Consider the following 26550-nt stretch of genomic DNA (forward strand, 5'->3'; position numbering starts at 1 on the left):
GCTCATGTATGATGGTGGTAGTTGTATGCTTCACGCATAGATCTTTTTACAGACAGAAGAATTTCCATTAGCACTTGCCTGTCACCACTGTGCATACTTTTTTGAACTGAGAGTACAACAGTCTGCTTCCTCAGTGTTTCCCCAATTCTGACATTAAACCACAGTGGGTCTTTCCTGTCTGTAATCCAGTTACTCACCACATACTTATTCAGCATGTGATTCACAGTCCATTTAGTGTTTTTCCATCTTTCTCTATGTAAATCATATTGGAAGTAAATGACATTATCATTGTTTAAATGGGATGTTAACAACTACTTACCTGCTCTTTCTAGCAAATCTATTCACCTAGCCCTCTTAAAGGATTCATTAACTTCATTTACCATCCAGAAAGAGATTTTCACTCTGCAGCGGAGTGTGCGCTGATATAAAACTTCCTGGCAGATTAAAACTGTGTGCCGGACCGAGACTCGAACTCAGGACCTTTGCCTTTCGCAGGCAAGTGCTCTACCATCTGAACTACCCAAGCACCACTCAGGCCCCATCCTCTCAGCTTTACTTCTGCCAGTACTTCGTCTCCTACTTTCCAAGCTTTACAGAAGCTCTCCTGCGAACCTTGCAGAAGTAAAGCTGTGAGGATGGGGCGTGAGTCGTGCTTGGGTAGCTCAGATGGTAGAGTACTTGCCCGTGAAAGGCAAAGGTCCCGAGTTCAAGTCTCAGTCCGGCACACAGTTTTAATCTGCCAGGAAGTTTCATTTACCACTGTCGCTGTGCTGGCATCATGATCACTAGCCCCTCTCTGTACTAATACCATCTGTAAGGACAAGCCTGTTTATAGTTGCAGTATTTCAACTATTTCAATTTCGTGTGGGCTGTTAAACTAGCAGCTTGCGACAGCTTTCAGAAAACTGTTCTAAAGTACTTCACAAGACTGCCTGTCCATACCACTTGCAATGTATGCACAGACATCTTAGTCTCTACTCAGAAGGTTAGGATCACCTACTTTTTCTGCACTACTTTGTGTAGATATTCCTTCAATGATTCTGTAACTGTCACAGCAGTATCACATGGCGAATAAAAACATCCAATGCTGGAGTTCACATACACAGAACCATTAAGGGAACTACTCATTAAAACAGGAAATCATAGCTTGAGTCTTGGGACTTGGTACCAATTTTCATATAACTCCATCAATGCTATCTCATTTAATTTTTATTTGCACTTATAATGTAAAGAAGCAATTCTACAAACTCACAAGCTAAACTACTTCACCTGCTCAAATACAATGTTTAAATCCATATGGGTAAAGTGTAACAAAATATTCTATTTTACCGGTTTCCTCGTTTTCAACCTGGAGCATACTGTAATACTGTAACCCTTGTTATCTTTACCCTAAAGTAAAAACAGGACTGTTAAAGTGAATATACACACAATTGATTACCATCTCATTATTTTCACCACAGCTAAACAAGATTACTTCCATGTAGTCATATAAATTCTAAAATTACCTCTTTATTCACACTCTCCTCCAACTCTTCTTTTACATTCATGCTGCATGGATAATCTTGGGCCTGTGGCAAAAATAACAAACTGTAATAAGTACTTTTAAGCAGTCACAGTCCTCCCATATTATATAAAATGTATCACACAGATACACCTCAACCATCACACTACTTTATAACTAAACAGTAGTTATTGTTAAGTGTTCTCTTTTGAGTTCAAAATTCTGAGTGACGATTTCACTATGGTATACTTCAATGGGAGGTAGCAAAAAATTGTAAGACTGATTAATGACAACACCTTTGAAAATTCATTATGATCTTTCATTTCAGCCTTCTCCTTATGCTATTGTTTTCAATCATATTTCTAGCTTCATTATCTACATATGCATATAATGGCAGTGTAATGAAGTAAAATAACACAGCTACTACCTGAAACAATGACTTCAATGTTGTCCATAAAATCAATGTTGTTCATATCAAATTACAATACAGTTTACACCAACCGTGTGGGGGAGCAGAAACTGGACTGTCAAGTGCCACATCACTCATACTACTTTTATGATCAGAATAATAAAATGTCTAGAACATTTACATCAAAACCTTGTTGCACTGAATGCTTATTTATGATAAAATTATTAAACACACACACCCTACGTTGGCACACTACTTAATACTATTCTAACTTCATGAATTCCTTTTGGCGGGACAAGCACGTTTCTAACAGAACAAAAAGAGAGAGTAGGCTATAGGCTACACCAGTCCTATTCTGTGAATCTGAACTATGGGTTTTACTTGCTAATCTCAAAAGAAGACAAAGTTCTGGAAAGATTATTTATGGAACAGCACCAGCATATCATGACTGAAATGAGAACAAATGAAACAGTGATAGCATAGGAAGAAAATCATTAAACTGATATTGGGATCTGTTGAGGATGTTAGATAATTAGCAGCCAAAGAATAATTTTTTATTGGAAATCGTCTTACTGATAGAAACAAAGTAGACCACTTAACTTTCAGAAAGAGTATATCGACAAAATAATGAAGCAAAATGATGTACGCAAAGAAGATGCCTTGAAGAGAGATGCTGGGCAAAAGATAGAAAGAATACAGCAACATCTTATTAATTGATCTTTGTATTAATTAACTGCCTACAATAATACTAATATATTAGTACAAATAATGATCATTATGATTTTATTATTATTACTATCTGAGGCATGGCGGGCTACCTCTTTGAATTCCCATCCTGCATCTGGTGATGTCACTTCTTTGGCTTGGAGCTTGGGGCGCCATGGGGCACGATAAGAGCTACGCAGGGTACGTCGACAGTATTTGCCATTCAGCCACAATTGACAGAATGGAGTGACTAATAGCCCTTCAGACGTTCTGTCAAGTTAATAATTGCAGGCACAGGTGTTAATGAAAGACAGTACATTGGTGTGGTCTTGGCTATCTGTATTTGCTACTTGTTCTTCTCTGTGGAAGTCACATTATACAACAAGCTTTCTCATCTGAAAAACTGCCCGATTTCAGTTGTGTTGCATGACTTAATACCTTGTGGCATTGCCTTGGAAGGGGTTAGGGCAGTGTCTAGCAACTAGACAAGCTTGTTATTGCTATTCAATTCCCCATGTTTAGCAGTGGATTCGATGATTTGGTATTCCTGAATACTGTTTTAAGCGTGACCATGTTTAGCCTTAGACCGAGTTATTGATGAGAATCATCTGACGAGTCCATTGATCTACCCAACTATCGTGGCCGTGCAGTTGTATTAAGTGAGAATGACAGTGGAATTTAGATGCTCCTTAGTCTGCTCCAGTTTTCTACTGTTGTGGCACACTTTGATTGTTTTGGACTTGGACTCAGGGCATGCTTATCATGCTGTGGCTGTTAACATTGCCTCTGTATATCAGCCTCAGGGAATTCACCACTGCCAGCTACCGATAGGCTGCCTTCACTCAAGTTGCGTAAATCATTTTCGAAATTTGTACTGAAATTTTGTACATTTTGATTTTTGGGGGTTTGTTGGTTCGAGTGCCTTTGCTGTACATACTGTCGAGCACTGTTAGAATGGTCACATGCTGATCATCTCTATGTGAATCACACGTCACATTCAGATGTCATCCAGACTTGTGAAAATATAGCCTGTTGGTAAGTAACAGGCACATTTGACGCTCAGAGACTGGAACAAGCAAAAGTGTGTAAAACCACCAAGTGTTACTGAGCTCTGAATGTTTTTCGTGTTCGTTCACTGGCCATTTGTGAGGTGGAGAGTGAAAGAAATTTATTCCATCTCAGGGTGAGTTACTGCTTACCAGATTTAATTGTTCAAGTGTTTGTTATTTTGAAGTTGTCATGAAGTGAGCTTTTCTCACCTGTTATTTATTTACTGCTACAAGTAGGTTCTGATTACTAATTACTGGTTCTCCTTTTTAAAGGGTGTTCTTGAGCTGCTATGCATGCACATTCACATACTGAATCACTTAGGGATTTTCTACAGTATGCCTTAATAGAATTTTCACTGTGTCTGAAGCCAGTTACATCGATCTGTGCACGCTCATTCTCTTTTTAATTACTTAACTGCTCACTGGTGCAAGATTTAGAAACTTGCTCTGTCTGTCTGCCTGAAGGTAGCTCTAGAAATCAGTGCACCTGTTTACTTTATTAAATTATCTAGATGCACTTGGAGGTGTATTTTAAGAATTTCCTTTTTCTAGGGGTCCCGAGGCAGCTATAAATTGCTCTGTCTTCCAGTATAGCTATTCAGTTTTAACCTTTGAGATGAGTTATGCTTCTGTGTTGTCTTAAAGAGCCATCTGTTTCCATATAATTATTTGTTGAAGCATTTTCTCATTTGCGGTTTGTGAAGATGGAAATTTTGAATCTAAAATCTAAGAATTGGTGTCAGACACAGCTTTAGTCAACTATTGCTTTATTTAAATTGTCACTAAACTAAGGTGTGTAATGTCTTAAATTTGAAAGTTTGGATTGGTGTTTGTAATCCTGCTAATGTATCTGACTAGTTATTTTTCTTAAATAAAAACATTTTAATAAACAATGGAGACTCATGTGAACCCCAATCCATCCAGTCCTTCCACTTAATTTCCCCTTTTCCGCTGGATGTTTGGTTGGTAACAGACAATCATTATTTTCCTGGAAGTAAAGAGGGAAGGTGTCATACTGTCATTCACCACGAGGTGTGTGTTTGCAGGTATCCACTGCAGAACATGGGGTCCCACAACTGTCCCAGTTTGTCCTCATTCAAAAATCAACAGTTTATCTATGAATTAAAAGTTTGTCAGCTTCCATGTAAGGGCGGTGTGCCCAACTTGTGGACGACCCCTTGGTGATTAGTACCAACTGCACCATGGAGGTATTGTTGCACTAGCCGCCTGAGCTCTGGCCATGACAATCTTGTGTCAGAATGTAGTGTGTTTAGAAAGCCCCATCATAAGCAAATCCATATAATTCAGGCACAGTTGATCCATTGGGATAATCACTTGTGGGGTATTGCACAATGTAATCTCTATTCTGAGCAGATTACATTAGCTCTGCAGTTACAGGGACAGCTGCCTTTATTTAGACAAATTAGGAGCAATAGGTGGTGAACAAGATTCTCCCACCGACATATAACTGCTGGAAGTAGTAGGAATGCTACGGACACCTTTAAGGACCTCAGGAGAATTCATTTGGGAAATTACCATACCAAATAATGTTACTGCTGCAAGCTATAATGGAACTTTCAATGTAGAATTTAAAGACAGGTAAAATCCATCATATGGATCATGGTCAAATTTATGTTTCATGCTGACACTTTGGCCATCACTGACAATGTTGTTGTTCAGACGCTGTACCCCCTGTGTTAAGCCATGTTTTCAATCGAATTTTACATGAAAGTGCAACATCAAGGGAGTTGTAAAAATCAATTACTGGCCTGAAATTGTCACCTCATATTAAGAGGCTACTCAGGCATAAACATTTTTGGCTATTGCAGTTTCCTCATGAACCTTTTCCTAGGTTCATAGATGAATGCATATGGCCATTCCATACCTGGAATAGCAAGTCACAGAGATACAAATACTCAATAATATATTACAGAAAATGTGGCCACAGGACTGTTCATGGATTACCTTCGCTAATAAATGAACATCTTTTACTAAATTAGAGGCTTCGGTGTCTGCTATTGAAGTGTGAGTTTTGCAGACCAGCAGTGATGGGGGTTTAAGTGCCATTATCAGGATGGGGATTGAGATTCCTAGTAATTTAAAAGGGGACCACCCATACGGAAAAAGTGTAGGATGTGTTTCCAGTGTAACAAAGAGTGGCATTTTGTATGGCGATGTCTGGTGACATGGAAGGAGAATCAAACAGCCGACATCACACAGAATGGAAGAGGCACGGTAGTGTTCTACTGCCTAAGGGCTGGATCTGTGCCAAGTCCGAGGTACGGGAACCCCTGCCTTATTTTTGGGTACAACTTAACCAGGAACGAACGTGCACCCTCCTCAACTCTGGTAGTTCAGTTTCTCATTTAGATTATCTGTGGCATTTGAAGTTCCGCCATACCTGTCAATTGCCTTGTTTGCATCCGTCCTCCCAATGTTGAGCTCTCACTGGGCACATGTTGCCTCTGGTTGGCAAAACTGAGTATTGGAAAATTTTCTTGGCCTGTGAAGTGGATAGTAACTAAAAATCTTTCAGTGAACTTAATTTTGCAGTGTGTTTTTGTAAGTGGTAGTGGGTTTGTGCTAGTTTGTCAAGGCAGGGTTGTTTATTTTAAATTTAACCCAGCTGAAACATTCACATTGAGCTCCTGTCAGGTTGCCACAGGAATTCATAGTGTGTTACCGCAATGTTTGCCATTTCAGCTCAGTCACCTTCATCCAGTAGAGGTGATGCTGGTACTGGAAGTTTTTTATCGGTTACCGCAGATGTTAACTAACAGATTGGACATCACCGATAAAATCCAGTACAAGATTTGCCTTACAGATGACATTCCAGAGAGGTTTTCTCCATCAAAGATGAAATGTATATGTGCTTTGATTAATAATGTGTTGTTCAATGGGGTCATCAGGCCCTTAACTTCAGCCTATGCTTCTACCATATTCTCAGTATCTATGGGCAGCAGTGGGGTGTTTCATCCTGTTGTGGGTTATCGTGCAGTTAATGAGAATGTAGTTTTGGAATCTGTGCCACTTCCCAATCTGCATAATTCTTTTACTTGGTTCAATCAGGCTCAGTATTTTGCTGTCCTGGATCTCAATCTCGCATATTATCAGATCATGTTAACAGACGATTTCAAGTATATTACTGCCTGCTGTACAGATTGGAACCTCCACAATTTTAACAGGGTGCCCTTTGGTTTTCCAACGGGAGTTACCATTATGTCTTGCCTTCGAGATTGTGTTTTTGGTGATTTCACATTCAAGTGTGTCTCTAATTACCTAGATGGCATGGTTGTTTACAGTTCTAGTCTGTCTGAAAACCTGCAACATCTTGAGGCAGTTCTGGTTTACCAGAGGGAGGTGGGACTTACTGTGAAGCCATCTAAAATGACACTGGCACATAGGTTTCATCCTTGGGACATCTTAGTTTCACTGATTGGATTGAAATTGACCAGGAGCATACTAGTGATTTGCGAAAATTTCCAGCTCCTAGAAATAAGAAAGTTGTGGCACGGTTCATAGGCATGACAAATTTTTTCGAAAGTCTGTGCCGAATTTTATTAAATTAGTGGGGTGCCTTAACGATTTAAGAAATTTCATATGGGATGAAAGTCATCCAGAATCTTCTGAAGCCATTAAGGTGGTGCTTAGTAACCCACTAGTATTAGACATACCAAATTTTGAGGTCGTGTTCTTCTTGCAGACAGACACCTAATTCTTCTGGAGTAGAAAGTGGTAGCTGTCCTCCTACAGGAACAGAATGGCAGGGGAGGTGTTGCATGTTGATGCCCTATAGCAATGCACCTTGGGAACTTTCACCTGCAGAGATGAAATATTCTATGTACGAATGGGAAGCCTTGGCGGTTATGTTGGCCCTTAAGAAATTCAGATTTTATTTTGAACACCAGGAATTTTGTTTAGAGACTGACAATCAAGCTCTTAGTTAGGTTTTGGCTCATTATTTCCATAATACCCTCTTAGGCATTTATAAAACTGTTGTCAAGATCAGACGACACATCATCTTGTCCTCCCTGTATAAGCAGGCCTGGAGGTTGGTGGGGTCAAGATCACTCAACATGTCACCTGGTCCTCCCTGAATAAGGCTGTCCAGAGGTTGGTGGAGGAGTGTGAGAGCCGTAAGGGAGCCGAGCCCAACTTGAATTCTCTCAAGTGGCTTTTAGAGCCTACCTGTTAGGAATGCCTGATGGATTAACTTTGTATAGATTATATAGGTCCACTTCATCAAGTGTGTGTGTGTGTGTGTGTGTGTGTGTGTGTGTGTGTGTGTGTGTGTGTGTGTGTGTGTGTGTATATTAGGCACCTACTATTTATCATGGATGACTTTTCTCGTTTTTTTGACACATTCCGAGCAGAGAAATGACATTCCTGACAGCTGGCCAGCATTTGTTATGAATTTTTTCTGTTTCCAGGCCACCGAGGATGCTTGATAGCTTCTGTTTCCCAGCTATTTGTGAGGTTCTGCTTTGACAATGGAATTAAAGAGGTGACCACAAATCCTTTTACCAGCGTACTTTGCTGACCAGGTGAACTGCAAGTTGAAGGCTGTGCTTATCTTTCACAACAAGGCTCAGACAATGTGGCTCAATTTTATCTCTAACACTGCACAACCCAAGTCCCTGGAGGCTGCTCCAGTAGCCCTTATGTTAGCACATCCAGTCAATTTTCCTCTTGTCAACCTGTAGTCAATCAATGATTTGCTTCAAGAACAAGTCACCCTAGCAGTAACACAGCACAACTGGAGCCAGGCTAGACATAATACCAAAATTGCCTGTCACAGGTTATCCATCTGTTAGTCAGGGGCTAAACGGTTCATTGGAAAGGCTGGGGACACAGTGTTAGTCCGAAACCCTAATATTGCTGAAAAGGGGGAGTTAGGGTTCGATAGCAAGCTAGCTCCTCAGTTGTTGGGACCCTGTTAGATTGTCAGGGTGGTGAGTTCGGCAAACCTCCTGGTTCTGAATTTATGGACAAGTAAAGCCTCACACATGCACATTACTCATATCAAGGAGAGGCATATGTAAAGGGCTCCTTAATGGTGGGGACGGGGGATTTTGGTTTGGTGGAGGAGGCTGAACCACGGTGGGCTCCCTCTTCGAATTCGTGCCCCATGTGCCTGGCAGATGTCACTTCTCACAGCTCAGAGCTCATGGCACCAGTGGGCATTGTGGAGCAACAATGGGTGTAGAAGAACAGCAGTGGATCTCACGGGCAGTCGGTGTCTTGAAGCTGGACTGGAGGGTGAGTCATGCAGGGCTCGTGGGCAGCATGTACTGTTTAGCCGAACTTTATGTGGCAGTATCATTCTACCATCACAATCATTACAATAAAACAACCTTCTTTCAATAATGGTAACTGCCATAGGCTGATCAGCCCAAGATTATCATCACCCATCTAAAAGCTGGTATGTACACCTCTGGCACAGACAACAGTAGGGAGACATAGTGGCACAGAAGCAATGAGGCCTTCATAGATCACTGGAGGAAGTTGGAACCATATTTATACAATCAGGCCACCTCATTCCCATAAATTCTGGAAGGGGGGATGATCTCTGACGTTATGTTAAATCACATCCCAGATCTGTTCAACCCGGTTCAGGGCTGGCGAGTTGGGTGGCCAACACATCAATTGGAACTCACCACTGTGTTCCTGAAACCACTCGATCACACTCGTGGCCTTGTGAAATGGTGCATTGTTTTCATGAAAAATGCCACACTCAATGCAAATACTTTCAGAAAAGACTTCCTGACACTTAAACGTTTACTCAATGGGAAACATGATCTTCACGAAGGAGTGGACCTAACATGAACCATGGACCGTGGCACTGGTAGCGAGGCTTGCATGCCTCAGCAATACAGATAGTCATTCCGTAGGTGCAACCCCAACAGAGGGGTATCTGTTGTGGGGCCAGACAAACATGTGGTCCCTTAAGAGGGGCAGCAGTCTTTTCAGTAGTTGCAGGGGCGACAGTCAGGATGAATGACTGATCTGGTCTTGTAACATTAACCAAAACAGCCTTGCTGTGCTGGTACTGTAAACGGATGAAAGCAAGGGGAAACTATAGCCGTCATTTTTCACGAGGGGATGCAACTTTACTGTTCATTAAATGATGATGGTGTCCTCTTGGATAAAATATTCCGGAAGTCAAACAGTCCCCCATTCAGATCTCCAGGATGACATCGTTATCAGGAGACAGAAAACTTATGTTCTACAAATTGGAACATGGAATGTCAGACCCTTTAATCAGGCAGACAGGTTAGAAAATTTAAAAAGGGAAACGGATAGGGTAAAGATAAATATGGTGGGAATTGGTTAAGTTTGATGGCACGAGGAATAAGACTTCTGGTCAGATGAATACAGGATTATAAATACAAAATCATATAGGGGTAATGGAGGAGTAGGTTTAAAAATGAATAAAAAACAGGAGTGCAGGTAAGCTACTATGAACAGCATAGCGAATGCAGTATTGTAGCCAAGATAGATACAAAGCCCACACTTACCACAGTAGTACAAGTTCATATGCCAACTAGGTCCCCAGATGATGAAGAGATTAAAGAAATGTATGATGAGATAAAATAAATTATTGAGATAACGAAGGGAGACAAAAATTTAATAGACATAGGGGATTGGAATTCAATAGTAGGAAAAGGAAGAGAAGGAAAAGGAGGAAGTGAATATGGAATGTGGGTAAGGAATGAAAGAGGAAGCCGTCTGGTAGAATTTCGCACAGAGCACAACTTCATCATACACTATGTGCTGAAAAGCATCGGGCCACCCCCAAAAACTTACTTTTTCATATTTGGTGCATTGTGCTGCCACCTACTCCATATCAGAGACCTCAGTAGCCATTACACATCGTGAGAGAGCAAAATGGGGCGCTCCGCGGAGCTCATTGACTTTGAATGTGGTCAGGTGATAGGGTGTCATTGGTGTCACATGTCTGTATGCGAGCTTTCCACACTCCTGAACATTCCTACGTCCACTGTTTCTGATGAGATAGTGAAGTGGAAGCATGAAGCGACACATGCAGCACAAAAGCATACAGGCCAATCTTGTCTGCTGACTGAAAGATACCGCCGACATTTGGAGAAGGTTGTAATGTGTAATAAGCAGATATCTATCCAGACCTGAAAGAACTGCAAAAAGGTAGGAATTTTAAGAGATGGGATCTGGATAAAGTGAAAGGATCAGAGATTGTAGAGTGTTTCAGAAAGCACTAGGGAACCATTGACAAGGACATGGGTAAGAGATACAGCAGAAGAGGAAGGGTAGCTTTGAGAGATTACTAGTGAAAGTAGCAGAGGATCAAGTAGGTAAAAAGACGAGGCTAGTAGAAATCCTTGGGTAACAGAGGAGATACTGAATTTTATAGATGAATGGTGAAAATATAAAAATGCAGTAAATGAAGCAGGCTGAAAGGAATACAAACGTCTCAAAAATGAGATCGACAGGAAGTGCAAAATGGCTCAGCAGGGATGGTAACAGGACAAATTTAAGGATGTAGAGGCATATATGACTAGGGGTAAGACAAACACTGCCTACTGGAATACTGAAGAGACCTATAGAGGGTCTATACAAGGGCGATGCACTTGCGGGCAATATTTTGAAAATGGAAGAGAACGTAGATGAGGATGAAATGGGAGATACGATACTGCGTGAAGAATTTGACAGTACTGAAAGACATAAGTTGCAGCAAGGCCCTGGGAGGAGACAACATCCACTAAAACTACTGACAGCCTTGGGGCAGCCAGCCTTGGAAAAACTCTGCCATCTGGTCAGAAAAATGTATGAGACAGGCAAAATACCCCCAGACTTCAAGAAGAATATAATAATTGCAATTCCAAAGAAAGCAAATGTTGACAGGCATGAAAATTACCGATCTATCAGTTTAATAAGTCATGGCTGTAGAATACTAACATGAATTTTGTACAGTCGAATGGAAAAACTGGTAGGTGCTGACCTCAGGGAAGATTAGTTTCGATTCCGTAGAAACGTTGGAACACGTGAGGCAATGCTGACCCTATGATTTATCTTAGATGATAGATGAAGGAAAGGCAAACCTACATTCCTAGTATTTGTAAACTTAAAGAAAGCTTTCGACAATGTTGACTGGCATACTCTCTTTCAATTCTGAAGGTGGCAGTCGTCAAATGCAGGGAGTGAAAGGCTATTTACAATTTGTACAAAAACCAGATGGCAGTTATAAAAGGGGAGGAGCGAAAGGGAAGCAGTGGTTGGGAAGGGAGTGAGACAGGGTTTTAGCCTATCCCTGGTGTCGCTCAGTCTGCATATTGAGCAAGCAATAAAGGGAACAAATGAAAAATTTTGAGTAGGAATTAAAATCCAGGGAGGAGAAATAAAAACTTTGAGGTTAGCCAGTCAGAGACAGTAAAGGGCCTGGAAGATCAGTTGAACAGAATGGACAGCACATTCAAAGAGGGATATAAGACGAACATCAACAAAAGCAAAACAAGGATAATGGAATGTAGTCGAATTAAATTGGGTGGTGATGACAGAATTACATTATGAAATAAGACAATTAAGTTAATAGATAAGTTTTGCTATTTGGGGAGCAAAATAACTGACGAAGGTTGAAGTAGAGAGAATATAAGATTTAGTCTGGCAGTGCCAAGGACAGCATTTCTGAAGAAGAGAAATTTGTTCACATTGAGTATACATTTAAGTGTCAGGAAGTCTTTTCAGAAAGTATTTGCATTGAGTGTATCCATGTATGGAAGTGAAACATGGACGATAAATAGTTTAGACAAGAAGAGAACAGAAGCTTTCGAAATGTGGTGCTACAGAAGAATGCTGAAGATTAGATGGGTAGATTATGTGACTAATGAGGAGATACTGAATAGAATTGGGGAGAAGAGGAATTTGTGGCACAACTTAACTATAGGGTGGCGTACAAAATGTGTTACCAATTGTTTCTTTTACAATTTACACCACACGTTAGATACTCCGCTGGGATCTCTACAGCAGTACCAGCAGAGCTTGGAAAAACAAATGAGTTACGAAATGACATGTAATTCACGATACTGCCACTAGGAGACTAGTAACCAGCAATGGCTGACAATGGAAGACTGACAACACAGCAATGATCAGCTATTGTATTACTTTTTCATGAAACGAGAAGCCTTGTTGTGACTCAGAGGCATTTTCGACAACAGTTTAACACACGATGGGTTCCTTGCAAGAAGACCATTCACAGTTTGTACGATAAATTTGTACAGGAAGGAACAGTATTGGATCCGAAGCGACCTCGGCCTAAGCCTGTTTGTTCGCCGGAAAATATTTAAGCAGTACGAGTTGCTGTACAGAGAAGTCCCGGGAAATTGTGTAGAAAGGCAGCAGTGCAACTGGGAATATCCACTCGCTCCATTCAATGCATTCTTAAAAGTGACCTCCACTTGTACCCATACAAGATGACCTGTGCACAGAAGCCCACTGAAGAACACAAGCAGCAGAGACTAGTGTTTGCTCAGTGGGTGGAGGATAGGGAAGAAACTCTCAACAATGTTTGGTTTTCAGATGAGGCGCATTTTCATTTAGACGGTGTGGTTAACAAATAAAATGTACACTTTTGGGCCACTGAAAACCCACAAGTGCTTCATGAACGACATTATGCTCCGAGGATTACAGCGTGGGCAGCAATTTTCAGTCACAGACTTACTGGACCCTTTTTCTTTCAAGAAACTGAACAGTGAACATTATTTGAGCATGCTTGGCTATAGATTCATTCCACACCTTCTTGCTACTGCCTTGCTCTCCAACACACAGTGATTCATGCAAGATGGAGCAAGGCCACATACTGCAAACACTGTGTTGGAGTTTTTACACGAGCATTTCGACATGCAGATCATTTCACTCAGGTTGCCAGGTTGCTTCAATGACAGACAAAATTGGCCCCCCAATAGTCCAGACCTCAATCCATGTGACTCTTTTCGTTGGGGGTACCTAAAGGAAAAAAATTTCCTGAAACGTCCACGTGATTTAATGGAGCTCAGAAGACTTATTCTTTAAGCTTGCAGTGAAATTACGGAAGACGTGCCGTAGGGTACTCACTAACTTCAGTGTTCGTTTGAAGGAAGTTAGGAAACGAAATGGTGGACATATTGAGCATGTACTGAGTTAGATCAAATCTCCATGGACAGCTCTTCATTGTAGTATATGTTCCTTTCAGATTGTATTGACAATAAAGTTTATATTCAAAATCAAAATGGTAACACATTTCGTGCGCCACCCTATAGAAGAAGGGACTGATTGGTAGGACAGGTTCTGAGCCATCAAGGGATCATCGACTTTGTATTGGAGGGAAGGGTGGAGGGTGAAAATCATAGAGGAAGACCAAGGCATGAATACACTAAACAGATTCAGGAGGATGTGGGTTGCAGTAGTTACTCGGGGATGAAGAAGCTTGCACAGGATAGAGTAGCATGGAGAGCTGCATCAATCCAGTCTTGCCACTGAAGAGCACAACAACAACAGAAGGGGTGGATGTGCTTTGCAACCAGTTTACAATACTTCTTTTGTGACACAGTGCCTCACACGAGCTCCACTGGACCCATGGGTGCCCACGTGGTTGTTTCCCAGAGTATAAAGGAGGCCCCTACAGTACAGGAGTCAAGAGGCTGTTGCCCTTGTGGGTGACGGAAACGCACCCTCCCAAAGGCACGATGAAGGTATCAGGATTCATCAGACCATGCAGTGCTCGGCCATTGTGCCAACATCCAGCACCAATAGTTACATACCTATTTCAGTTGTTGTCGATGTCATGGCGTGGGTCACCAGCGGCACAAACTCATCATTAGAAGTGTTTGGAGCATTGTGCATTCAGACACAATTGTACTCTGCCCAGCATTAATGTCTGATGTTAGTTACACCACAGTTTGTTGCCTGTCTTGTTTTACCAGTCTGCCTAGCCTATGATGTCTACCATCTGTGATGAGGAGTACTTGCCCAACGCCATAATGTCTGGCCATGGTATCACCTTTGTTTTGCCATGTGTTGAAGACAACTGCCATAGTACTACTTCAACACCCGGCAAGCTGTGCAGCTTCCAAAACGCTCATACCAAGCCTTCAGGCCATCAAAATCTGCTCTTGGTCAAACTCAGATTGTGTGCATTTCCTATTTTACAACAAAACAAGATGCTCACTGATACTCCATGCAACGTGTGTGTGTCTGACTAGAAGACAAGGTGAGATGCTATTGCCTGGATGAATTTATACTGACAGTAGATCAGTGGTCATAACGTTTTGGCTGCTGTGTATATGGATTTAGTATTATGACTTCCAAGTGGATGCTGGGCAATGCCAAGGGAACCATTCTGCAACATTTGAGGCAACTGTAATATGCATGAATTTATTACGAGGGTGTGCCAGAAAATAATGCCTCCAAAATTTTGATTCTGTTCTTAATATCAGTTGTCATGCATATGACACTGTTGATGTTACCACTTTGCTGACACAGTATGCAGCACCCTCCTGATGAACAGTTCTGAACTGCAGGTGTGTGTGTGTGTGTGTGTGTGTGTGTGTGTGTGTGTGACCCTCAGACAACAGAGCACCAATTCAAATAGTTCATCCACATGTGGAGTACCCTCTCCTTCAGCATGACAATGCCAGACCATACACAACTTTTTTTTTGCACCTGCAACAGTCTGACGCCTTTGATTCATTATTATTGATCATCCTCCATACTGACCCGGTTTGAATCAATGAATTTTCAACTGTTTGCAAAACTTAAAGAACACTTTCAGGGACTCAACTTTGATAGTGATGAATTACTGTAAGCGTAGGTGAGGCTGTGGGTCTGCCAACGAAGTCAAGCATTCTACAGTGACGACACCAACAACCTGGTGTCTCACTGGGAGAAAGGTGTTCAGTGTCACGGTGACAATGTTTGAAATAAATATACAAACACGAAGAATAAATATACAAACATGAAGAATAAATATGTTAAATATTAAGTTTGTTTTAATTAAAATGCTTCAATAATTTCCGAATAGAAATTTTGTGTCATTACTTTCCAGCATGTGCTCATGCCCAAAATATACACCAATTAAAAATTAACATTTAATTAATTTGGTAAAGAAGGTGGCTTTCAACTGATACAATGCTAAGGTCATAGGGAAGTTCAGTTCATCAACTAACACAACACACAGAGTATGAGAAGACTTCTTGTAGGTAAAAAGTTACGTTATGGGCACCATTTGGATGTTTTGGTTAACATTAAGCTGTGCTACTGATCAATTTGTTACCATATCCTTTACTTGGCTTTCACATTTCTAGACTTTGTCAGCTCACAGCCACACTGCCACTTTTGAACATAGGCTAAGCCTTGAGATGCACTATGAATCAGACTCCCACTACAACCAATGTTACAAGGGGGGAGTGGGTCTAGAACCACATTTTAACCTTGTAGCCTTTGAATAGTTCTCCAGTTTAGGTCCAAAGTCAATGGATCTTCAAACTGCTTTTCATTTACATGATGTGTGCTGTGCATACATATCATCCTGAATGCCAAACCATCATTACATCAGGGTTCAAAGCCAAAGCCTGAACTGTGTTGGGTCTAACCACTCTTTTACTGTATTTAATAAAATTTAGTATACTTATTTTCCTATCATTTCCTCACAGTGATTGTTTAGGATTACTGTTGTGATAATGCTTGTCAAATGAATTGCAAGCTGTTCACATAGTTTGTATAATCTGTAATGAAGTACTCACATATATTCAAATGCAAATGCTGCAATAATGCTATCCCAGTACTTCTGCAGTTGCACTCAAGATGGATGTTGAAACAGATTTTTTCAGCACAGATAGTTCACGAGCAGTTTGCGTGATTGTGTCAGTGCGCTCAATTCTCATTTTCAGGATAAAAATACTAGTGACACCAAGTGAATTTGTTTGGTGATGATAGGTGAATACCCTACAACCGGTTGCACTACATCAGATTTCAAGTGACATGTATATGTAAGATTATTTACACCAGTAACTGTAACATTGTGAAAGTTTCACAAACAATGTGCAGCAAATGCAGAAAGTGGTTATGAACAAACCTGTCAATATTTAATGTGTAGCCCCATGGCTTCATCAAAACTTTGCTGCCAACATACAAATTCATTCTGCTGTGTAACAATTTATGCTTCCATGTGATATTTGTCTGAAATTTAACTTTACTGCTGAGAGTTCTACTTACATATGGTTCACATATTCTAAGTAAACAAAATGTACTTCTCAGATTAGTGACCATGCAAGTGTCACTTCAAAATTATTTATAAATAATTTATTTTACATTATCAGTAAATAAATTACAATTCTCATTCCATACCACAATACACTTCAATAATGCATTAACTGCAGCCATACCATTTATAAATTTAATGGCACTGCTAAGGTTCACTACAGTCATAATCATTCTTAAGTTGCATATTAAGGTTGTCATTCAAACAAGTGTATCAGAGCAGAATATACCCACTTTATGGCAACCAGTTTATCAGTATAATTGGGTTGTGCATTTAAAAAGTTTTCCATGTTTACTAAACATTAAATTGAAACTCTTGCTCAATTCTATGTGAGGTTTAATACAAGGCTTATTTCAATGCACTGTGCAAAATGTCATCAGTTTAGTAAACCGAATTATTCATGTTTCCAGCTGTATGACATCAATTGTATGTATTCACGCATCACACTGCACACAGAAATTAATGAAAGCCTGTTAAAAAATACAAGTAAGCCACTTACTATGAAGTGTAACTCAGTTTCTACTTCATCAGTTTCATCTTTCTTTATCCACTTAGTTGGCTCCTGGTCCATCACTTCAGTTCTACAGTCTGTAAAGAAAAAGCAATCAGATAAGAAAAGTTTTTGGCCCACTCAGTTACTGTTTTTACCATGAGGTATAGCTCAAAGGCAGTATTGTCACTCATATATTGCGTGCAGTAAATGGGTGATTACACAGGAAACAGATGCAAAGTGGCTGAGGAAAAGTGTGTTCATTGATATAAACTCATTCACATTTTGCAGGTCATGAAGAGTGAGAACAATCATAAAATAACACGCAATGGAAACTGAGCATTTAAATTTGTTACTGCTTCTTTGTAACACTGGCTCATGGATACCATCCTGTTGTGACAATTATGGAAGATGTGTAATTTTGTGTGCATGCATTAACTTCAGCATTACAAACAATTACAGCAGTCAATAGATTGCAGCGATATTACTTAATAACATCAAATATTTCGTTCTATACTTGGTTCATTGTGTTAATTTCAGTGTGATAGGGACATGAAGAAAGTCCGGACATACGGACTGTTTATCAGTGAATATGCATTTTCAATGTAGGCATTACCTTGAAACTTACTTCATCTGTATTCATTCACGGATGTATGCTCAATTTACAGGAAGCGTCATCATTTTAGAATCGTTACCTACTATTAAAGGAAACCATACCTGCACTGTAGACTGCACATTGCAATGCGGAAGTTCTCATTCTTGATTACCATCAAGATTAAACATTGGTTACCATTTTCTAACAAAACTGATTTACTGAAATGACTTCATACTTACTGTAAATATGATGAATGATCTATCGAGTTCTGATGACAAGTAATGCTTTACGTTAGGCAGATTATAGTTAATCTGTACCTTGTATCTCGCCAGTTCGTAAATGATGTTGCAGTACTCTTATACAGAACTCCATTAAAACCCACACACTACAACAAACTGGTATTTATATATGATTACACGAATACTAACGACACGAATAATCAAAGCACAGTGAAAACTGACAAAATGCAAGAGAATTGCAGCATTTCCTTTCATGCGAACATACTCAAACCATGAAATGATGTAGTAACTTTGGGCACTTTAAAAAATGCTTACGTTAGCCCTAAGATCTGGAGCCGCTTTATGTCTACATCACAACACAGAAAATTATCATCACAATCATTATTACTACTAAGTAAGTCAAAATAACCGTACTAACATGGACAACCTTTGAATTTCACTGTCCCCCTTTTCTCGTTAGCCACGAAGTATATGAGGAGATTACTACGTAGACAAACTGCTCCTGACAGCACGTCACACACTCAGCCGTTTCTTTTACGAAGATACATGTAGCGATTTTAACGGTCAGGCCAAAAACAAGCACTAACAACTCAGGTATATAGTTGTTATGAACATAACCTGAAAAATTACAACATTCACACACCGTCACCAAGCACACTATAGGTGATGTGATCACAATTAAATACAGAATAAAATCTCATCCTTATGTACCCATTACAAATTAAAACATAAAAAAGACAGCAGCCTCAAACAGCAGAGTCATCACAAGATATTCGCGAACTAGTACACTCATCAAACTCAACTGTTACTGTGACAGAAATTAAGTACCATGTTAATTTACTTCCGAAACACATTTCTTCACTTATTCTTGTTTGCAGTTTATAAACGCTTATAAATTACCTGGAGAATATCACACGCAAATTTCCACAACACCACGAGGTTGCTGCTGACTACACAGTACACGAAGGGTGACAGTATCGCAGAACCAGCAGATGCATTCAAAGCCAGCGTGAATCTTGTCGCTCGTGTGGCCAACAGCAGAATTTTACGTCTTTTTCAGTGAGTGTTACGAGATATGTAATGTTTTTTCCGTATTTTCTATAGTATTTACGAGCATTAGTGTGAAATAGACTTGATAAATTGAAGGTTTCAGTTTTTATTTGCGTTTGAATAGGAAAAGCGAAGGACAGCTTCGCGTGTACGCAAACGTTTGTTTACACTGTTAAATGCGCGGGATCATCAATTAAGTAGTGCACAATGCTCAGTATTTACGTTTATTAGTGTCATTTAGACTCGATACATTGACGATAGCAGTTTTTATACATTTTATCAGGTCATTTTTCGCGTGTACGTGAACGTTTGTTTACATTATAAATACGAGGGTTAATCAGTTTAAGTTAGTGTTGGATGCTTAGTATTCACGCTTATTAGTGTCATTTAGGCTCGTTACATTGAAGGTAGCAGTTTGTATACGTTTTATTAGGAAAAGTGATATTGACGGTGAACTGTAACGCCTCTTGCACACGTTTGACTAGCGCAACCTGCGAGCGTTAACAGTTAAGTAGACGTAAAATACGTGGTAAATTAGTGTTACACTAAAATGTCTGAGTAAATCAATGTTACAATAAAACTTCTGAGCCATTCTTACATACGGTTTAGTTAGCAGAAAGCTTATACTCTCCTCGCCGTCTGCTTATTTTCCTTAGCTTGTTGTGGGCATTAGTGATCGTGTACTGTGAGCCTATGGGTTCCTATAAAGTAGAACTCGTATTTGTGCTTTTCATTCTGAACTCTTATTGTTAGCTAAAGGTTTTGTTTTGTACCTGCATCTGTCAGTGTACAATACTCAGTATTTACGTTTATTTGTGTCATTTCGACTCGATACATTGAATGTAGCCGTTTTTATAGTTTTATTAGGTCATTTTCGCGTGTACGTAAACGTTTGTTTACACTTTAAATGCGAGGGATAACCAGTAGGTGTAGTTTACCGCTGGTTACTGTTCAACATTTATAAATAACATTCACTATATAGCCTCTAGCAGTATACTGTAGGTCACTGTTTTTTCCTGTAGTATCCACTTGATAGCCCTAGCAGCAAAATAAGCACCAGATCTAGCTTCTACCATAAATTTTTATTGTTTTTCATTTTTGAGTGTCCTTTCTGCCACCTAGAGTGTAGTTGTTAACCTTGTGTGGCAGTAGGTTTCCTTAAGTTTCTTATAGTAAATCACATATTAGCTAGATGGATAGGGACCGTGTCTGTTGTGTGCGGATGCAGGAGGAGTTAGCCACAGTCCAAATGCAGCTAGAAGCTTTGTTGGCCACAGTCAACTGGCTCCAGAGTGCCACCTTGAGGTGCGGTGGGGATGGGGTACCTGGGGCAGCCTTTTCTGTACTAGATGTGCGGGCAGGGGGGCGGGGGAGAGATGTCACAGCTCTCTGTCACTGAGCCGACCTACACTAGTAACATAAAACTGTTTATTTGCTGCCATTAATTATCAATGAGGAAAGAAGTCAACAAACCTAACTCAAAAACTTCATAAAAAGACTGAAAGCATTACAAAAACACACACATGGAAAAATATCCTAAATGTAAAACCAAAATGAACTCCCAACACTGAAAAAATAGTCAACAAAAATGTAATAAAGGAGAAATTTTTAAAAAGAAAATCTGAAACTAAATATAATGTGTCATTTCTTATTAATGTGCTCTATTTGTATGTATACAGTCAATTGAATAAAGTTGAAAAAAGGTTCAAGTCATGGCTGTGATACAAATTTTAATTAATTTCTTCAGCTTCTACAATTATTAAAGATAAAGCTGAGACTCATACACCTCAAGGAAACTTTAAAACCATCAGTTCATGAAATGAAAGAAAATGATCTGTTTTGTGCCCAATTGTGCAATAAAATCTTCAAAGAAATGTAAATCCAAGTGTATGAAATATCTTTATTGATTTATGAATATTTCAATACCATAAACAGAGGATCATTTATAATTTTTGTCTGTCTGATGCAGTGTATGTGGTACTTTCACTCCTGTGCACTTCACACGTGTAAAAGAGACATCAAGGGACTCCAAACCTCCTGTTTGTGTATTAGTCAGTACAGTATCTTCTCTGAAAAATAACGTGAAGAATGACAGAGAGCTTGGATCATTTCCTGGCTGATTGATGTGTCCTCAGGAAAGTCTTCAAATGCGTGATTAAGTGGACTAAAATGATTTTTTTTTTTTGTCAAATTTGTCACCACCCTTTCTTCCTCTGACAGACTATCAATTACATCTTGTAGACACAAGACTACATGTTACACTTGTTGAGGTACATGACTTCAAGACTGTCATGGTCAGAATCTGTGGAGGAGTTACCACTTGTATCAACATCGAATAATTCATCCCCACTGTCATGCTTCATATCTTCATAATTTCTTCCTCAATAGAAGGGAACAACAACATATTCAATATAAGGGCTGAAGATAAAAACATTTGGATCGACAGAGGCGTCCGATCCGACCTGTCGGCTTTGATCCGTGACGTAAGGATGTTGTGGTGTGTGACGTCATGACGGTGCGGAGTTTAGTTTATGAGTGTGTTGTGTTTGTAACTGTCGTCTTGTTGCAGTTGAAGGTGTCCTCAAGTGGTGTGTGCATGGTCCGCGTATTATGTGGTGTATTGGGTTCATTTGGTTATCACTGCTTGAAGTGTGCATTTATCGGTCATGACTGTTATAGAACAACAGAAATTGGTTTCAGTGAGTTAAGAATTAAGTTTGTGTTGTGTTTATGTTATTGTGGTGTCATTTGCTATTTGTTGAGTGGTAAGTCATTTAATTTAATTTGTGGCTTCTTTTGTTTGGTATGGATATGTCTTCTAAGTTTAATTGGGTTAAGGTTGAGGGGGGGGGGGCTGGTTTGTTTTGGATGTGTTTTTGTTTGTTTGTTTGGCGGAGGTGGGGGGATTGGGGTTGCTGATCTAGTATGTAGCACTGGAACTTTTTTGTGGCAAGTAGCCATTTTTTTGGATCTATTGTTTGCATGTTATGATGATTGGTGGGGTATTTGTGTGTTGTTGGGTCAGTGTTATTTACTGCATGTGTTGGTGGTTGGTGTTTCGTTATCAGCACTTGTGGTTGATTTATGTATCTTAGGGGAAGTACTTTATTTCAATTTTTTTTGGTATTGTCAGTTGCATTTGAGTTATATAGGTCAAGGGAAGTGTCCGATTCCAATGACTCGTCGTAGCTACGTGTTTTGGTATTGTGAGCTGCTGTTGACCTATAGAGGTCAAGTGAAGTGTCCGATTCCCATTTTTGATGGTATGTGTAGTCGCAGTGTTGCAATTTTTCTAGATGTCAATTTTTCTTTTGTGGTATCGGTAATTGTGGTTGAGCTATGTAGATGAAGGGAAGTGACAGATTCCTGTGAATATTGTGAATGTAGTGGAATTGGAGAAATTTTGATTGGTTTTATGTTGTCGTGTGTGTGTGTGTGTGTGTGTGTGTGTGTGTGTGTGTGTTTAGTTTGTCCCCACCCAAAAACCCCCAATTTCCCGCACTGGTCCCATGAGTTTGATTATATTTATGGATTTTGTAATCGTGTTTACATAATGACCTCATAGGCGAAATATTGGAGACATTGTGAATGGTCGTGTCCCCCATATTGGTGACGTCATTGGTCAAAGCATACGGGTGGAATTGGACATTTCCGTAATCCCAAACATTTTTATTCTAATCTTGATGAACAGTAAGATGAAGTAAAATTGAATGCAGTGAAATAATATTGTAGTAGACACAGTACTACTACTACTACTACTACTACTACCAACTTATTAGCCAGAACTGTGAGAAACTGCTAAAAAATAGGTTCAAAGCTCTATTATGCACTTAAATTCATGAACAGTACACAGCTGCCTGTGAAGTTGCACATTTATACTTGTCATTAGTGGTCAGGGGGCAGCAGGATGGCTTAAGTTTTGTGTTACGGCCGTTTATTTATGGCCTGGAGGTGGTGCTCTTAAGTATATTCATTATTATCCAGATGAAAGAGTATCCAGGCATAGTTTTTCTAGAATGTTGTAAAGATAGCCGTGGTTCACTCTAGTGCAGGCCTTATCAAAGTCCATCAGCACAATCACAGCGTCGAATTTGTTTACTGCTGTAATGCCTATGACTTCTCTATATTCGGCTAAAGCCTCATAGGTGGCCCCTCTGGGCACGGTGCATGTCTGGTGAGGGTGTATCATTTTCTTCATCAGCACTTTTAATTTGTCTGCCATGCTTTGTGCTACTATATTGTAGTCAGTGTGATATGTCTGTAATCCTCTATTTTTCACAATGCTGCTTTCTTCAGCATTAAGATAGTGTGTTACTTTTTGAAATCTTCTGGTATTTTCTGACCACCAATCACATCATTTATGACTGATGAAGATGTCCCTGACGATATCCCAGTACATTAGGTAGAATTAAATGGGAATCCCATGTGTCCTGGCGATTTTCCAGCTGTGCGGGATTTAACGGTGGTATGGAAATCATCTTTTTCCATACTTCTTTCCAGGTTCAATTTGTCTTTGTCCGTCAGAATGATGTGCAAGATCTATAGGAGAACAGTTGGCTGAGGTATTTATGTACCTGCTCCAGGATTTCTGGTGTTGCTGTTGTGTTGTGTGCACCAGAAAGTACATTTGTTGAAGAGTCTCAATCTAAGATAAAACATGCTGTACCCTGTTTACATAGAAAACATCAACCCAGTCACATATGTTGTCTGATACCTGTATCACCATACTTTTGATAATAAACATTGGTGCAGTATTAAATAGAATTGTTTTTATAAATCAGGAAATATTCCCTCTACCTTATTCCTTCAATCTTTGTCTTTGAGGATGGTATGTGGAGTAAAACAAATAATTACAAAAGAAGTGTAGGGGGGGTGTTGTGTGATGAAGTTTTTCAGAATTCGTGCTTGTTGGTTTGGAGGAGGTCATTCTGCTTGAAATAACTGTAAATATTTGTAGAGGTGTTATACCTCAACAGCATCTGAGTGTTGGTCCATAGGTTCAAGTGATTGCCACAGTATATCTCTTTTTTATTTTTAAAACCAGTTTTAATATAATATATGAGTTTCCTATAATTCCTGTAGTACTTTTAATTTTCTTATTTGCTACAAAGGCTACACTTGTATCTGTAATAAAACATACAGGATGATTTTAATTCCATTTGGTCTGGTTTTTTTCAATGCTTCTGATAACCTTTCTACATATTATTTGGTCTTAATTAACTCCTCTTGCAACTCCACTAACCTAGATCGTGATCCCAGAGTTCTGCAGTTTATTGTCACTGTTTAAGAAGTTGTAGAGACATTTGTGTTTCTAAGGTCCAAGTGATCAAATGCAGAAGTAGCTGTATGTGCCCTGTGGTCTGAGGCTATTGCCCGAGTTTCCTAAGTACAATTTTATATATTCAGCATTACCCATTCTGTATAAGAGTATAACTCTTGATTTTTTAGATACTGTGGAAAGTTGAGGCGAAATTGACGTAAGATAGCACTTATACTGTGCATGTTTTTAGTGATGACATAGCATCACGCTCAAATCTTAACGACTTTTTTTCCATTTATGGACTTCTTTTTTACGTTCTGCTCTGTTGTGGTTAATATAAAATTAGTACCAGACCTAAAATTTTGACAGAGTTAAGTCTCTTCTTGGAAAGTTTTGTATTGAAATTTCAACGCAAGCGAGAAAAAGTTTATTTTCTACCAGTTATAAATTTTCTCTAGATTATTTATTAATGTACCATAAACCGTCTTATAATGTTGTATTTTTATCTTATCTTGTGTCCTGTCTTACATTTGTAACTTATTTTACATATACTCCTCTACTTCATTGTGTGCAGTAGTCTGTTGCATAATATCTTACTTATTGATAGTAGTAGTTCCTTTTACCCTATTACTAATTGTTTCACCTCTCCATTCATTTGTTATTTCAAAATAATTTCTTTCTTTTATAATCCCATGTTAAGGGTTTCAGTCTTACATGCTTACAGATTTGTTTTGTTATATTACTGATTAACAGAAAATTACTTCTGAAATGTTCACTTTCTATACAGACTGATTCATATTTTGTGTACATGGTTTGAGTTACACTAAAACAAACAGAGTAGTGTCAGAAATTTGACCCCATATTATTTCTACAGTAATTGAAAAAAGGTAGATGAAATATCTCATGTATAAAATTTACTCTGTGAGCTATTGATTGATACTATTTTTGGAGATAGCAATATTATGTAGATCAAACTATGGAGTGACATATGTACCAGGCACATCAATGCTGCCCCTAATGCATTGTGTGCGTGCTGTGGTGCCAGAGATGAAAATGAAGTAGCGAGGCATGTCATTATTGAGAAATAGCATCTCATATTAAATGGCGGTCTATTAGATACCTTGTCATGATGGTTTTTCAGTCTAGTAGGCAACCTGATAAGAAAACTATGAATAATAATGCTGGAAAAATCAAAATGGTTATTATACAGGGTGTTACAACAAGGTACGGCCAAACTTTCAGGAAATATTCCTCACACACAAAGGAAGAAAATATGTTATGTGGACATGTGTCCGGAAACGCTTAATTTCCATGTTAGAGCTCATTTTATTACTTCTCTTCAAATCACATTAATCATGGAATGGAAACACACAGCAACAGAATGTACCAGCATGACTGCAAACACTTTGTTACAGGAAGTGTTCAAAATGTCCTCCATTAGCGAGGATACATGCATCCATCCTCCGTCGCATGGAATCCCTGATGCGCTGATTCGCTGATGCAGCCCTGGAGAATGGCGTATTCTATCACAGCCACCCACAATACGAGCACAAAGAGTCTCTACATTTGGTACCGGGGTTGCGTAGACAAAAGCTGTCAAATGCCCCCATAAATGAAAGTCAAGAGGGTTGAGGTCAGGAAAGCGTGGAGGCCATGGAATTGGTCCGCCTCTACCAATGCATCGGTCACCGAATCTGTTGTTAAGAACCGTACGAACACTTCGACTGAAATGTGCAGGAGCTCCAGCATGCATGAACCACATGCATCGTACTTGTAAAGGCACATGTTGTAGCAGCACAGGTAGAGTATCCCATATGAAATCATGGCGGTGAATTGAGGAAGTACAGTACATACTGACGAAACTAAAATGAGCTCAAACATGGAAATTAAGCGTTTCCGGACTCATGTCCACATAACATCTTTTCTTTATGTGTGTGTGAGGAATGTTTCCTGAAAGTTTGGCCGTACCTTTTTGTAACACC

The 26550-nt window shown here is 39.5% G+C and overlaps 1 protein-coding gene across 1 annotated transcript in view; it reads right to left on the minus strand.

The window, feature by feature from the left end:
• LOC124720422 overlaps nucleotides 1-17485 on the minus strand; it is a 117572-nt gene extending 100087 nt beyond the window's left edge. The window contains exons 1-2 of the mRNA XM_047245773.1: nucleotides 17434-17485; nucleotides 1506-1568 (exon numbers count right to left, since the gene is read on the minus strand). Coding sequence (XP_047101729.1) covers nucleotides 1506-1547 — 42 coding nt within the window. The 5' untranslated portion in view covers nucleotides 1548-1568; nucleotides 17434-17485. The remainder of the gene's footprint in view (nucleotides 1-1505; nucleotides 1569-17433) is intronic.
• Between the last annotated feature and the right edge of the window lie 9065 nt (nucleotides 17486-26550).

Source organism: Schistocerca piceifrons, chromosome 11, assembly GCF_021461385.2.
Source record: "Schistocerca piceifrons isolate TAMUIC-IGC-003096 chromosome 11, iqSchPice1.1, whole genome shotgun sequence".
Classification (NCBI taxonomy): Eukaryota; Metazoa; Arthropoda; class Insecta; order Orthoptera; family Acrididae; genus Schistocerca; species Schistocerca piceifrons.